At 38.9% G+C, this 15,899-nt stretch overlaps 1 protein-coding gene across 2 annotated transcripts in view; it reads left to right on the top strand.

Annotated features, from left to right (window-relative positions):
* The window catches only part of LOC108912746 (protein split ends), a 238,945-nt gene that overhangs the window by 200,778 nt on the left and 22,268 nt on the right, over positions 1-15,899 (top strand). For both annotated transcript variants that reach the window (XM_018718125.2, XM_018718126.2), the window contains 3 exons: positions 751-1,613; positions 2,543-3,142; positions 6,998-15,885. In XM_018718125.2, the coding sequence (XP_018573641.1) occupies positions 751-1,613; positions 2,543-3,142; positions 6,998-15,885 (10,351 nt within the window). The remainder of the gene's footprint in view (positions 1-750; positions 1,614-2,542; positions 3,143-6,997; positions 15,886-15,899) is intronic.

Here is a 15,899-nt window from a genome sequence, read left to right as displayed (position 1 = left end):
TTCTCAGGCCGCTGCTGATCGCTAACCCACAAAGATTTATCGAGAGTGAATCTTAACCTACCGTATTCGGTCACTAACCCAGTTTTTTAGATAGACGCATGAATGAATAAGATATTTTTTTACATTTTAAATATTAACAAGTATTATTTAATTGTTAATAAAAACAAGTGTATAAAGGTAATAATTGTTTTCGAATGTTAGGTTAGTATTTTTATTATTTTAGTATTTAGTATTTTTAATATCATTAACGTTTTCACTATGTTTTATAATTGAATATGAATTTTATTCAATTAATTATTCAGTTTGTAGTACATATACCTTATTGTGTGACTTATTGCTTTGTATGGTACTTACCTATTTAAAATGACAGTACTGCTAAAAAAAACATTCACTCGTCCGTCCATAGCACTTTGTTAATAAAATGGGGATTCATTACACTTTGATTTTGAAACCAGTAGCAAAATTCAAGACAATTGGGGGAAATCAGCTGTTTCGCTTCAATGTTTGAATGCTCTGTGGTGCCCACTCAGCAAATGTGATGCAAATTAAGGCGCCAAATTAACGGAAGTATAGGGGTAATTTAGTTATTTCTTAGAAGGTCGAGTAAACATTTTTTTTTCGATTTTCTGTCTTTATTATGCCTTTCGAATACGCGGTTCAAAGAATGATATTATGATTGAATCACCCTGTATAATAAATAGCTGTTGAAATTCCTAAATTTGTTTTATTAAACCTTTTATTTTGTCACAGATACGATACCCCGACACGACCGCGAACGTCGTCGTACAGCAGCAGATCCAGCATAACGGCGAGCCAAGTAACCTCGGTAATGCAGTCACCCGGCACCCCGGGGTCAGTAACACCCAGGGGTACAGGCTCTCGATCACGCGTTGCTCGATTTGCAGAGTACTACGACACGGCAGAATATCCGGACCGACATTTCCGCAGTTACGATGAGTACAGTCAAGGTTCGGCTGCTTCTCATGAAGATCCATATGAGCCTGATTACGTGTTTTCTCACGATAGTCCTACACATATTGTCGATCCCGTGGATACGAGGACCATACAGACCGAAGCTGTACCGTTCGCGCCTCCTGATATAAGGAACCTTCAGAAGGAGAGGGTGCACCTGTTGGAGCAACTCGAGGAATGTCCCAGTTCTGGTGATGAGTTAATGAGTCCTAAAAAACGACTGAAATTAGAATTATTAGACTCAACCATTACTAGCGATGTTATCATAGAGGCTAATAGGGATCATAGGAAGGTCATGGAGGTTAGGAGGCTGTCGGACGCAAATATCAGGCACCATTCGAGAAGACCCTCTATTGATTCGGGGAAACACTCCACTAGGGACACGGGACATGATAGAAGTGGATACTTACCTCACACCGTTTGTAAACGGAGAAAGACGGCAGGTAGCGACAGTGGCTCTAGGGTACATCATTATGATCATTCCGGTTCGGAAAGTGTGGGTGGTTCCAGACCAGGCACCCCGCTGTGCGATGAGAGGCCGGAAAATTTTCAACCTAGCGAACCCAGGAGGGTGCCCCGGGAAAGAGAAGGTCCTCTCACTTTACCACTGCCACGGTTTGCAGCTCAAGTTATGAACAGAGGTAAATATAGTTATAAAATAAAATAAGTACTGTGTTATCTAAATCATTGAAAATTTTTAATAGTATGCCTCAATTATTGAAGGATTGCTACAGTATATGGAATAATGGAATATACATATTTTGCACAAAGTTCATCTTTTCTCAAATCAAATTCATCCTTTTCTAAATCAAATTTCATCTTTTGCAAATTAAAATCAATTATTTACAGTCCACACTTTTGCAAATTATTTATTTATATATTAAGTTCATTTTATAAATCACACTCACGTTTTTGCAAATCAAATTCAACTATTTATAAATCAAGTTCATCCTTTTGCAAATCAAATTCAACTTTTAAAAAACAAATTTAACCTTTTACAAACCAATTTTGTTGGAAATTAAATTCAGACATTTATCAATCAAATTCAGTGTTTCACAAATTCATCCATTGCAAATGAAATTTATCCATCTGCAAATTAAATTCCAACTATTTACAAATCAAATTCATCCTTTTCAAATTCTACCATTTATAAATCAAATCAAATCAATCAAATTTTACAGACCCAAATTCCCCTCTTGAATATCAAAATTCAACCATTTACAAATTGTGTACACTCTTACAAATAAATCATTCAACTTTAAAAATCCAATTTACAAATCAATTTCAACCTTTTGCAACTCAAATTTAACTTTTTACAAGTTATTTTCTGAGTATGTATGTTACTTCCTTACAAATATTGCAAATATGTCAATCTATTTCTATTAACATTAACACAAACAAAATTGAAACGTTAACATTCAGGCTTTTAATATGTAAAAGGTTGAGTTTGATTTGCTAACAGGTTTTTTGGAAAAACTTCGATTTAGAGTGCAAAACTGGTACCAACATACTAAATTAATGTTTTATTTCCAAGACAAATTAATTTTTAAATTTTGCTCATTACTTTCAGGCAATGTGTCAGTAGCGGGAATTAAAGGCCAGAAAGACAACGTTCTCTCGAGCCCCCCCGCAGCGGCTACCAGCCCTAGGATAACGAATCCGAGGCCTCCTAGTCCTGTCCACGTGCCCCCACCGGCATCACCTCCCCCAAGACCGCCTAGTCTCAGCTCCAATTCCAGCGATAGTGACATAACACCACCAAGTCCGTCTTTGGAGGAACGCATTCGATCCTTGGATGAGAAGTACGAGAAATGGTCGGGATCGCGGGCCCTCAGTGCTGCCGGTGGGGATGCTTTGGCCATGCTCGATGCCAACCTCGAGAAATTCAGATTACGTCACAAGCTCCTAGATCTAGATTTGAAGGAGGTCCAACCCTCGGAAATCGTTAAATCTGTGATGGCGAAACGGTCAGTGTTTGACGAGGACCTGAAGAGGTTGGAGAACGTAGGGGAGAAGTACGAGCCCAAAGAGTTTAATTTGTTCCCTAGGGCCGCCACGACAGCCCAAACTTCAGTACCTGCAACACCTTTGTCGGCGCCACCAGCGCTGAAACTCGCACCCGTCACCCAGCTGCCCAAAACCCCCACCATGCTATCCCCTAGATCCACAGGTTAGTAAACGTATGTTTTTTATCGCTAATTCAGTGGTACTGGGAAAACTCAGCCTATAGTTTCTTTCGGAAATTGTAGGCGTCCGGGACCAGAAAGTATTTCAGAAAATTCACGGAATATAAAAATAGGTGTATAACATCACTTGTTTTTATTGTAGCAACAAATAACCCTTTTATCATATTCTAGGTTCATGTATCTTTATGTCAGTGCACAAATATGGCTTATTTTTTCAATTAGCAACTTCACATTTTTTTTTAGTTTCTTATTTTGTAACTTCTTAATTTACAGAAATTCAGGTCTGTCCCTGCATAATTATTCAAAATTATCAACACTACTCCATATCAAAATGGCAGGTATTAGAGTTGTAAATAAATCGAAAAACAATTTTTACTGCTTAATCTGATAAAATAATTGTATGTATTCTCTGCATGGAAATTGTAATGTGCNAATTACAGAGACCACTAAACGATTGTGTTTGTGCGCCGTTTGCCCGTGTGCGCATCTTCACCCTTTACAAACCAATTTCAGTTTTTCACAAATTCATCCTTTGCAAATGAAATTTATCCATTTGCAAATCAAATTCATCCTTTTCAAATTCTAATTCCAACCATTTACAAATCAAATTCATCCTTTTCTAAATCAAATTTCACCTTTTGCAAATCAAAATCAATTATTTACAGTCCACACTTTTGCAAATTATTTATTTATAAATTAAGTTCATTTTATAAATCACACTAACCTTTTAGCAAATCAAATTCAACTATTTACAAATCAAGTTCATCCATTTGCAAATCAAATTCAACCATAATCAAATTCACCGTTTTGCAAATCAAATTCAACTTTTTAAAAAACCCTTTACAAACCAATTTCAGTTTTTCACAAATTCATCCTTTGCAAATGAAATTTATCCATTTGCAAATCAAATTCATCCTTTTCAAATTCTACCATTTATAAATCAAATCCAAGGTTTTACTGCAAATCCAATTCAACCACAATCAAATTCACTGTTTTGCAAATCAAATTCAACTTTTTAAAAAACGAATTTAACCTTTTACAAACCAATTTTGTTGGAAATTAAATTCAGACATTTATCAATCAAATTCAGTGTTTCACAAATTCATCCATTGCAAATGAAATTTATCCATCTGCAAATTAAATTCCAACTATTTACAAATCAAATTCATCCTTTTCAAATTCTACCATTTATAAATCAAATCAAATCAATCAAATTTTACAGACCCAAATTCCCCTCTTGAATATCAAAATTCAACCATTTACAAATTGTGTACACTCTTACAAATAAATCATTCAACTTTAAAAATCCAATTTACAAATCAATTTCAACCTTTTGCAACTCAAATTTAACTTTTTACAAGTTATTTTCTGAGTATGTATGTTACTTCCTTACAAATATTGCAAATATGTCAATCTATTTCTATTAACATTAACACAAACAAAATTGAAACGTTAACATTCAGGCTTTTAATATGTAAAAGGTTGAGTTTGATTTGCTAACAGGTTTTTTGGAAAAACTTCGATTTAGAGTGCAAAACTGGTACCAACATACTAAATTAATGTTTTATTTCCAAGACAAATTAATTTTTAAATTTTGCTCATTACTTTCAGGCAATGTGTCAGTAGCGGGAATTAAAGGCCAGAAAGACAACGTTCTCTCGAGCCCCCCCGCAGCTGCTACCAGCCCTAGGATAACGAATCCGAGGCCTCCTAGTCCTGTCCACGTGCCCCCACCGGCATCACCTCCCCCAAGACCGCCTAGTCTCAGCTCCAATTCCAGCGATAGTGACATAACACCACCAAGTCCGTCTTTGGAGGAACGCATTCGATCCTTGGATGAGAAGTACGAGAAATGGTCGGGATCGCGGGCCCTCAGTGCTGCCGGTGGGGATGCTTTGGCCATGCTCGATGCCAACCTCGAGAAATTCAGATTACGTCACAAGCTCCTAGATCTAGATTTGAAGGAGGTCCAACCCTCGGAAATCGTTAAATCTGTGATGGCGAAACGGTCAGTGTTTGACGAGGACCTGAAGAGGTTGGAGAACGTAGGGGAGAAGTACGAGCCCAAAGAGTTTAATTTGTTCCCTAGGGCCGCCACGACAGCCCAAACTTCAGTACCTGCAACACCTTTGTCGGCGCCGCCAGCGCTGAAACTCGCACCCGTCACCCAGCTGCCCAAAACCCCCACCATGCTATCCCCTAGATCCACAGGTTAGTAAACGTATGTTTTTTATCGCTAATTCAGTGGTACTGGGAAAACTCAGCCTATAGTTTCTTTCGGAAATTGTAGGCGTCCGGGACCAGAAAGTATTTCAGAAAATTCACGGAATATAAAAATAGGTGTATAACATCACTTGTTTTTATTGTAGCAACAAATAACCCTTTTATCATATTCTAGGTTCATGTATCTTTATGTCAGTGCACAAATATGGCTTATTTTTTCAATTAGCAACTTCACATTTTTTTTTAGTTTCTTATTTTGTAACTTCTTAATTTACAGAAATTCAGGTCTGTCCCTACATAATTATTCAAAATTATCAACACTTATCATACACTTATCATATCAAAATGGCAGGTATTAGAGTTGTAAATAAATCGAAAAACAATTTTTACTGCTTAATCTGATAAAATAATTGTATGTATTCTCTGCATGGAAATTGTAATGTGCTGTTCATTTCGCTTATTGTTCCAACAACCTGTTTAGATTGTGGGCACGCACTTGGAAAGTTCTATTGTTACAAGCACATACTTATCACCAAACAAGGTGATATTCTGGTTTGCTAATACTAATACTAATACCATTATAAATAATTTTGTTTTAAGGTAAACACAAAAATGTAAACTATTGACAAAAACTACTTTGCTTTCATGAAGTGTATAGTATAGTTTTTCCGAAGTCAGTTGAACATGCATGAAAACGCCTAGCAATAAAATTTAATAGGCATCCCTAAAAAAGTTTTCTGCTAAAAGTAAAAAATAATATTAATTTATATATAATGTGTAGAAAATTTCTATTATATATTCATTTGGCCAACAACATATTTTAATTATTTATGTTGATGGCAAAAATTGGTTGTGAAGTATCAAAAAACATTTACATTTTCATTAAAATATATTACTGCACTGCACTGCTAGGCAATTTGACAACAACTGAAATTTATGGCTGGTCGCCCAGTACGATTGTGTTTGTGCGCCGTTTGCCCGAGTGCGCATCTTCAACTGGGCGTATACACTTCTACCACCTCCACGTTTAGTTCATCCAGACCTGTATATGGGTATGGCTAAATAAATATGGGAACAAGTTTTTCAAATATTTCAATGCCGAGTTGCTGCGTAGCAACCGAACCTGGTACATACTGCTTAGCTCTTTGGTCTTCAATTGAGATCGGAAAGACTATACAAACTTTAACAAGATTGCTTTTAAAACAGAACAGAAACAAGAAACAACAAAAAACAGAAACTTTAGAAACTATTCTTGTAAGTTGAATTACCCCAAAAATTTTTAACTCATATTTTCCGGACACCCTGTATATTACCACACCAAGATCCTTTATTTCATTGACCCATTTATGATGTATCTTATATGATGGGGTGTTTGCCACCTTTTTATTTTTTCAAGAAATCATATAACTGACAATTAAAAAAATTTAAAAGTGGAACGAAGGTTATTTGGTAATAAAGGAAGAGGAGTCACATAATAGAAAGTTATATGTAATAGCGAATTTCTTATATAGTTCACATTGACAAAACACTTCTCATTTTTTTACATAAACGCCCTATTGTAAAAAAGAAATTCACTTAAAACTAAAAAAACTAAACTAATATTCGGTTTATTTCAGGAACCAGCATACCCGCTGCGAAAGGTCTTCAGTATCCTTTTCCCACTCACCCGCCGGTTCTCATGTCACCAGTCCCGTCGCATACGCAAACTCCACCGACGCCCACGACGTCAACATCTCTTCCCGCACCGACGGCTACAAGTACAACAACAACACGAAGCACCAGCCATGGTGAAAATAGACTGAAACCGTGCGCCGGTGTTTCTAGTGATATAAGGACAACTAGCAAAGTGAATGTAAATAGAAGTACTGTAGTGTCTTCTTTAGCGCCGATTAAAAGTAGTGAAAAGACCAATATCAACATTCCTAATTCCGGTGACAGCGCGACATCTAGTGCTAGTTTATCATCGGAGAAACATAACAAATCCGTGCGGGAGGTTAAATCTAGTGATAAAACTAGTGAAAAGGTATTGTGTCGGAGGGATTCTAATAGTAATTCGCCTCGCGCAGACGTTAAAACTAGAAGAAACAGTGATACTAGTGCCCGAAGAATAGAGGATAGCGAGAAATTCACCGATTCAGATAGTAGTCATAAAGAGAGAATGAATAACGACGAAGAGAAAAAGGACCGTCTTGAGAAAGCTAGGCTTGAAAACGAGAAGTTAGAGAGAGAAAAGCTTGAGAAAGAGAGAATCGAAAAGGAGAGAATGGAGAAAGAAAAACAGGAGAGGGAACGCATCGAAAAAGAAAAACTAGAAAAGGAAAGGTTGGAGAGGGAGAGTGAATTAGAAAAACAACGATTAGAAAAAGAAAGGCTAGAAAAAGAACGAATAGAAAAAGAAAAGCAAGAGAAAGAACGCTTAGAGAAAGAAAAGGCAGAAAAGGAAAGGGAGCGAGCTGAGAGACTACGTCAAGAAAGGGAGCGTGCAGACAAAGAACGTCTAGAGCGTGAACGAATCGAAAAAGAGAGGCAGCAAGAACATGAAAGATTAGAGAAAGAAAGAAAAGCCCGTGAAAGAAAAGAACGAGAAGAACGCGAACGAAAAGAAAAAGAAGAAAGAGAGAGGCGAGAACGAGAAGAACAACAAGAAAGGGAACGATTAGAAATGCTGGAGAAAGAAAAGAAAGAACGTGAGAGGAAAGAAAAAGAGGAAAGGGAGAAAAGGGAGCGTGAGGAGATGGAGAGAAGGCAAAGAGAAGATTGGGAGAGGAAAGAAAGGGAGGAACGAGAGAGAAAAGATCGGGAGGAGAAAGAATTGCGAGAGCAAGAAGAAAAACTGGCGCGAGAGAGGTTGGAAAGAGAACGTGCTGAAAAGGACAAACTCGAAAGAGACCGGAAGAGGGAAGAAGAACGGTCACGGCATAAAGAAGACAATCATGATAAAAGGAAAGACGACCATAAAAATCGAGAAAATCACAGTGAGCTTAAACACAGAGAAAACAGTTTAGAAAAACACATATACGACAGCAAAAACACCAAAGAATCTAGTAGAGACGAAAAATGTTCTAGGGATAATCATGACCTATTTAGGCGTGACTCGCACGACTCACGCAGTAGTAATGAAAAATCTAGACACCACATAGAGAGAGATGCTGAGAGAAGGAAAGAGAGCATAAAAGAAAATCGTGATAACAACATACACGATAAACATAAAAGTTTCAATGACTTAAAAGACGTCAATAACCGCAATGTTGTTGAAAGCCGTCACATGTCCATAGACTTGGATAAAAACAGAACTTACGACAACATCAAACAAGATCCAAATAAGAGAAAGGAGAGAAACAATAGTTTGCCTGCTAGTATTGGTTCCAAACGAAGACTGAGTTCTCACGACAGTTTGGATAGCATCGACGAGAGCAAGAGAATAAAATTAGTCCACGATCATAAAAAACTGTCCGAAAGACGGGATTCCAAGGACAGTACTAGATCAGAAGACAGAGGAAAAAGCAGTAAACATAAAAATAATATAATTAAACCTCATGACAAACATGGAACGAAAGACGTGGATGAAAAACGGAAAGAAAGAGACAAAGAAAGAGAGGAGCGTCATAAGAAGCATAAATTGGAAAAACAAAAATCAAAAAGTAAAAGTCGAGAAAAAGAATCCCGGGAATCACCTACTACACCAAAAAGCCCTCTCACAGATAAAGATTTTTTGGCAAGACTAGATTTAAAGTCAAATGAAGAATCAGATAAACGCACAGATGTCAAGGAAAACAAAGAAAGTAAAGAAAAACGCAAGGAGGTATCTACATTTAGTGCCCATGAGGACAAAGATCGATCGTCTCATGAGGACAGGTCAAAAAAACAAGAAAAGCTGTTTGAAAAACATCACAATGCAGAAAAACATTCAAAAATTCGTTCTGATATCGAAACAATTTCAAAAAGTAACGAGGAAAGAAAGAAACGTGACCGTATTAGAAAAATAACCAACAGTTCCGAGAGTGACTCTGATGAACCAAAAAAGCACTCGATATTTGACATCGTTGACGATGAACCTGCTTATATTTCTATGTACGACAAAGTTAAAGCCAGGAGCTGTAAAAACATGGCCAAACAAGAGGAAGAAAAGCGGCAAGAAAAGATAAAAGCTAAATTTAGTCAGTTAAAACAAAGTCGTGCAAAAAGGGAAGAAAAGAAACGGTCCACTTCCTGGGACGAAGACTCTGAATCTGAAGATAAAGACCCCAATGAAGTGAAAGTCAAACGTTGTCCAAAAATGCTCATCGACAGTTCAGATGACGAGAGCCGTGATAGAAAAATTAGGAAAAAGAAAGAAATATATTCCGATTCGGACTCTTCTGCGATTATGAAACAGATTAAACGTGAACAACTTGACACCAGTGAAGATGAGATTAAAAATAAGAACATCTTAAGAGGCTGCAAATCCCGAATTACTAGCGATACTTCCGAGGATGAGTACAACAAGAGAAAGCTCCAAAGTCATATCAAAACCGAAGTGTTCTCAGATACTGAAAACGCAAATATTCAAGGTTTTCTTGAGACAGAAGAAAAACCACAATTAACAAAAGTCAAAGATGAATTAGAAAGGTTAATTAAGAAAGAAAGAAGAAACAGCAAACATCAGGATTCGTCCTTGGAAATAAGCACACAGATTTTTGGTGATTCAACATCAACATTAAATGAGAAAATTGAAAAATTCAGTAATAGACATTCATTCATGGAAAATACTACAGATGATGAAATTACAGAGACCACTAAAAAGGAGAGGTCAGAAAGGAGGGAAAAGAAACATAAAAAGAAGCAGAAGAAACAAAAGCATTCCCTTAGCAGCGAAGACTCGTGCAAAGTCGAAAATGATTCAATACAAGGAGAAACTTCAGAACGATCTAAACACGAAAAAAAGAAAGATCATAGTAAGAAAGACAAGAGAAGAGACAAAACAAAAGAAGGTCGTGAAAAATCTAAAAAATCCAAAAGGAACAAATCCGAGTCAAAAAGTGAAAGTAAAAGAGAAGGCAAAATGGAAAACATCTTTGGATCTCTTTCAGAAGATTCTGAACATGGTACTAAAGAAGTTGAACAACAAAAATCTAGTGTATTTCATGAACGAGTTACCGAGGAAGAGAACGCGAACGTCTACAATAGTGAATCTGAAAGAGAGCTAGAGAAGGAGAAGACTAAAGAAAAAGAGGAAAGAGAACGTGAAAGAGAGGAGCATAAGAAACGTAAAGAAAAGAAACGCCGTGAAAAGGAACGCCGTCTCCAAGAGGCAGCCGCAGCAGCTGCCGCTGCTGCTGCAGCCGCTATCGAACAAACAAGTAACGAAAACAGTATGGATTATGCTGATATGGGTAAGCAGTTGGAAGCAAACATGCTAAAAGATGAAAGTTTAGACGCTTCAGAAGAAATCACCAAAAGCGAAGTAAACTCTGCTAATCCGGATAATCCTGAGGACCCTTTTCATTTCAATGAAGTCAGTGAAAAACATGAAATAAAGAGAGAGAAAGAAGAACGCAAAGAAGGAAAAGAAAAGAAAAAGAAGAGGAAAAAGAGTAAAGACGAGAAAACGAAACACCACCACCATCATCACCACCATGAAAAAAATAAAATTAAATCTCCCGAATTTAAGAAAGAGGTAACACCGCCTCAAGACATTAAAGTGGAAGTAGAAGAATCACAACCACAAAGTCAAAATCAAAGTTTACCCACTCTTCTTGATGAGAGTACTAGTCCTTCTAATAAGGCTCTTACCCCAGACTTTACCGTTTCTCCTTCGACTCGAGAAATTCATCCAGTTATTAGCCCTATTCCGAAAACACCAACAATTTCAAAAGAAAAGAAACGAGATAAATTCATACCAGGGTTCGGAGTAGAGATTGATGAAAAAATACACGAATCTGCTGTGAAATCTATTTCTGAATTTGAACCAGTCATCAAAAAAGAAGAAGTTGTCAAAGAAGAGGAAAATAAAGATGACAAAGATTCCCAAATATCCGAAGAAAAACCTCGAGTTGTCATTTCACAAGAAGAAACCGAAGATGCAGTGGCAGCATTGCTCGGTGAAAGTTTTGAAAATGGAAAGTTTGAGGAATGTTACAACGATGAAATTAACAGCACCACTGATCAAACAACCTCGCTCGTTGAAGAGAATAATGCCCAAGATGACGAAGAAATGCGACAGGCCGTTGAAAGCCTTAGCACTGCTGATTTAGATGTTAAGCCTGATACACCACAAAGCGAGCATGAGTTACAAATTGATACAGATACAGAAGAACAAGAAGAAGTTTCGTCAAGGTTTGAACCTAAAACGCCAGATTTACCCGACTTCTCTCAACCGCCAAAAACAACGGATATTGCAAAGTACATTCGAAACGAGGACAAAACCCCTTCTACTCAAATTGTTTTGAAGAATACACCAAATATCAGCAGCCCACCATCTTTGACTCCAATAAAACCACAAGTTTCTGCAGCTGTAGAAATCAGGAAATCGCTAGATTTGGAACAAAAGTCCCTCCCAATGTTACCAGAACAACAACAACGATCTGTAATTTCACAAACGTGGCCAATAGAAAAACAACCAGAACTCTCAAAACCTGAGCCTACGACAGTTATTAAAATTGAGAATGTTTTATCTCAACAAAAACTAAACAAAAGTATCACACCTCAGCCATTAAGGCAGTATCCAACCCCTCCAATGGTGAAGATATCTGAATCCGCTCCTTATCCTGCATTGAAACCAATTACACAGCCACCGGATCATATAAAACTTTCTCCCCTCTCAGAACAACCAACAAAAATCCAACATGCACCCGTCTTACAAACACCCACGAAATCTTTAGTTACGTCTCAATTGCACAATTTACCAGCTCGTTCTCCAGTGCAGGTTAACAAACCACCAACTTCCACACACGATCCTGGAATGTTGTCTCCGAAATCTACTCCTAATCTTGTTCATAACAGACTTCCAATAACACCCGTGATGGTATCCAAACCGCTGCCAGCTACAACCGTAATTCTGCAGCAGGCCAAGGTGGCTCACACTTTGGAACCACCGAAACTGGTTTCTACTTCTGACCCCAGAACACAAGAAAGACCTAGAACTGTTTTTCAAACGTCTGCTATTCAACAGGCGCAGTTTCCCAATTTCGCACAAAACCAGCCGAGGATGTTGATTCAAGGAAATATTCGGCAGTTACCGCCACAAGGTCTGCTGCTTCCTACGAGACAACTGCCTCAAAACACGTACGGTTATTTGGGTAACTTGGCTCACTCGCCATATATGCACGCCGCAGGGTTGAGCGAAAAGAACCAAAACGAACCTCTAAAAATTGGCCAACCGATGCCCTCGAGTTTAGTGAGTAGTCAGAGTACACTACCACAGCCTAGTATTATTATGCCTACTTCTAATATCCAACCTCATGTGTCTCAACCACAACCTCTAGCAATTTCTAAGGACCACACAATGAAACCTTCTCCAACAATATTAAGTCCAAAAGTCATAACAAGTACTCCTAGTCCGAAGTCGTTTATGCCGTCGTCGCCAAATCCAAGGTCATCTCCAATGCCTGCGACAAGTCCAAAACCTGTTATATCTACTTCGAGTCCTAGTGCGTCTACGGCTGTAGTAACTTCGGTTTCTTCATCTACTGATTCATCTAAATTGTCAAATACTATTGCTCCCGAAACTCCAAAAACTCCAGAAGTTATTGAAAATAATTTAGACAAAAAATTAAACAACATACATCCAAATGTCATACAGAAAGCTTCTACTGTTCCACCTATATCTAATCCAGTTACTGAATCAGCACCAAGTGAACCAGCTCATCCAGAAGTTAAGGAGATTAAGACGGAGCCTAATACAGAAGCACCAGTTAAGCTGGCTATTGAAAAGGTGACTGAAGAATTAAACATGTCTTTAGAAAAGGAATCTCCGGAACTTAAAGAAAAGGAAATCAAAACAGAAGTTCCAACTACGGACGCATCAGAACCCATAGAAAAACCGAAGGAAGTTAAACTAGAGATCAAAGATGAATGTAAAAAAGATGTAGCAGTGGAGAAACCTACAGTCGAACCAGATAATACCACGACTGTTATTAAAGAAATCGAAAAGTTTGACGAGGAGAAAGCCGACACAGAAAGTATCGTTTCTGATATCAGCAAAGAAAGATCTAGCGCAGACATTCTGACTAAAGAAGATCCACTTGATACGAAAGAGGATAGCGATTATTGGTCAGCAAAGGAAGTAAACATTGACTCGGTTATCAAGACGCTATGTTCAGCTGATGAACTCTCAGATCATAGCAGTGAAAATGGCAAGGATGACTGGTTTGACGACAACAAAACCAATGAATGTTCGAAAACTGTCATTGGCGACAAAGAACAGTCTACACCTGAAAGTAAACCAATTGAGCCGGTTGAAAATAAGAACGACGAACCTGAAATCCATGATGAAGGAGTTGAACCGGAAGAAGAACAAAAGGGGGTGGTAAATCTCCGTAGCGGTAATCGTGGTCGTGGTGGTAGAGGAAGAGGTCGCGGTAAAGCTAGAGGTGCTAACGTTGACCGTAGTGGGATTCAGACTCGTCGTGGTAAAATTAATAAAGAACAACCAGTATCAACTTTGTCTCCGACTAAAAGAGGTCGTGGTGGAAGACCGCGAACTGAACGAAAAACAAGTAAATCTGAAACGGATTCTGCCCCGGCAGATGTCTATGAATTTCGGGACGAGTCTGATGACAACAAGGAACAGCGCCCTCGGTTGATTTTGACAATCAAATCTCCAGCTGTGTCCAGTGCCAGCAACGCCCAAACAACTGCGATTGTGAAAGAAGTTACTAAAGATGGCGCTAAAGAAATTGGTAAAGAACAACCTAAGGAAATTCCTTCCCATCCGACTGTAGAAACTAAAGAAGAGTTTGCTTCACCAGTGGCAACCAACACCAGAAAGTCACGACGTCTTCAAGAAAAAGATAACTCACGTAATACTGTGGATGATACGATTGAAGATGTTGTGAAAAATACCATCCAGACACGTGCCGCAGCTAATCAAAGAAGATCCACACGTCAGGCGGTTCCTAAACAACAGCAACAACCATTACCGCAGCCTGAGACCCCAAGAAAATCTCCTAGAGGACGAAAACCTCGTAGAGGATCTGAAGCTACAGAAAATTCGTCCTCTGAAGAAACCTTCAAAGAAGAATCCAAGTCTATACCTTCTCCTGCTAAGGAACCTGAAAAGGCGAAAGAAGAAGAAAAAGAAACTCAAAAACAGCTGGACACGCTCAAGGAGAAACCACATGAGAGTTTGAAGGCAGCCATGTTGCGTCGCATCAAAGTGGAAATGGCCAGTACGAATCAACACGAACCAACTAACTTAATCGATCCAGTGACTGGAGAACTTATACCGATGAGGGAGTGCGAGGAAGGAAAATATATTCCCCTGCCCGATAGTGCAACTGCCGAGCAGAGAATTGCAGCAAATGCAAAAGTAGGTCAGCCTCAAGCGAAACCAGCTGAAGTCATTAAATCCCAACCTACCGTTATAGCCCAGCCTCAACAGGCTACAATGGTGCAGTCACCAAAGCCCCAAAGTTTCAAAGCTCACGTGTTGTCTTCGCAAGCCGCTCAAGCGGCGGTTAGTCAACAACCAAGCCCGATTCAAACGAAACCTTCATCTGTACATCCTACTTTACCGCCCCAGCCGATTGTAGTAAACAAAACAACTTCTCAGGTGAATGTTTCTAAGTCATCTCCAGTCATAGTCTCTAAAAATGTTCCTCCAGTATTGGTAACTAAAACTGTCACTCCAGTGGTCGTTACCAAGGCTGTAACTCCGATAGTTATTTCAAAATCTAGCACACCGGTGGTTATTTCAAAGCCCGTGACCCCCATAAACCAACATCTCAACGTTAATACTTCTTTACCGATGGGAGTCGTTTCATCGGCTCACTTATCGCCGAGACCAAACGTGCCTTTAACTACTTCCAAAGCGGTTCCTAAACAACTGGTCAAACCACCAGTACTGTCACCAGTATTATCACTATCGGCACAACAGAAGCAACAGATGTTACAAGTGAGCAAAGCACAGCTAAATAAAGGCCACATGGTGACGCCAATGACTACCAGTCAGGCCCAAATGGTGAACACCCAGATGGCGCACATGAAGCACCAGTCCGTTATGAAACAACAAGTCATTATGGGTAAAGGTCCTATCTCTAAGCCGGCCCATTCACTACACCAACAGCAGTTGCTTAGCGGAGCTGTGCCTAGCCCTCCACTGGGCAAGTCTCAGTCTCCCCTAAGCAATCCGTCAAGAATTATCCAAGGACCTTCGCCGGGTGCCAAAGGAGTCATGGAACCTCCGAAGGTAGACGTTTCTATGGGCAATGTTATGCTGGGACAGAGGCCGAAGCTGTCGCCGCAGGGTCCACAGCAGCGGTTGCTTCAAAGTGCCATACCAGTCCCGGGATACGAAGCCAGTTTGGTAAGATAATTTGT

This window comes from Anoplophora glabripennis, unplaced genomic scaffold (assembly GCF_000390285.2).
Source record: "Anoplophora glabripennis isolate ALB-LARVAE unplaced genomic scaffold, Agla_2.0 scaffold448, whole genome shotgun sequence".
In the NCBI taxonomy this organism is placed as follows: domain Eukaryota; kingdom Metazoa; phylum Arthropoda; class Insecta; order Coleoptera; family Cerambycidae; genus Anoplophora; species Anoplophora glabripennis.
The sequence above is the reverse complement of the archived record's forward strand: the minus strand, read 5'-3'. Positions and strand labels throughout refer to the sequence as shown.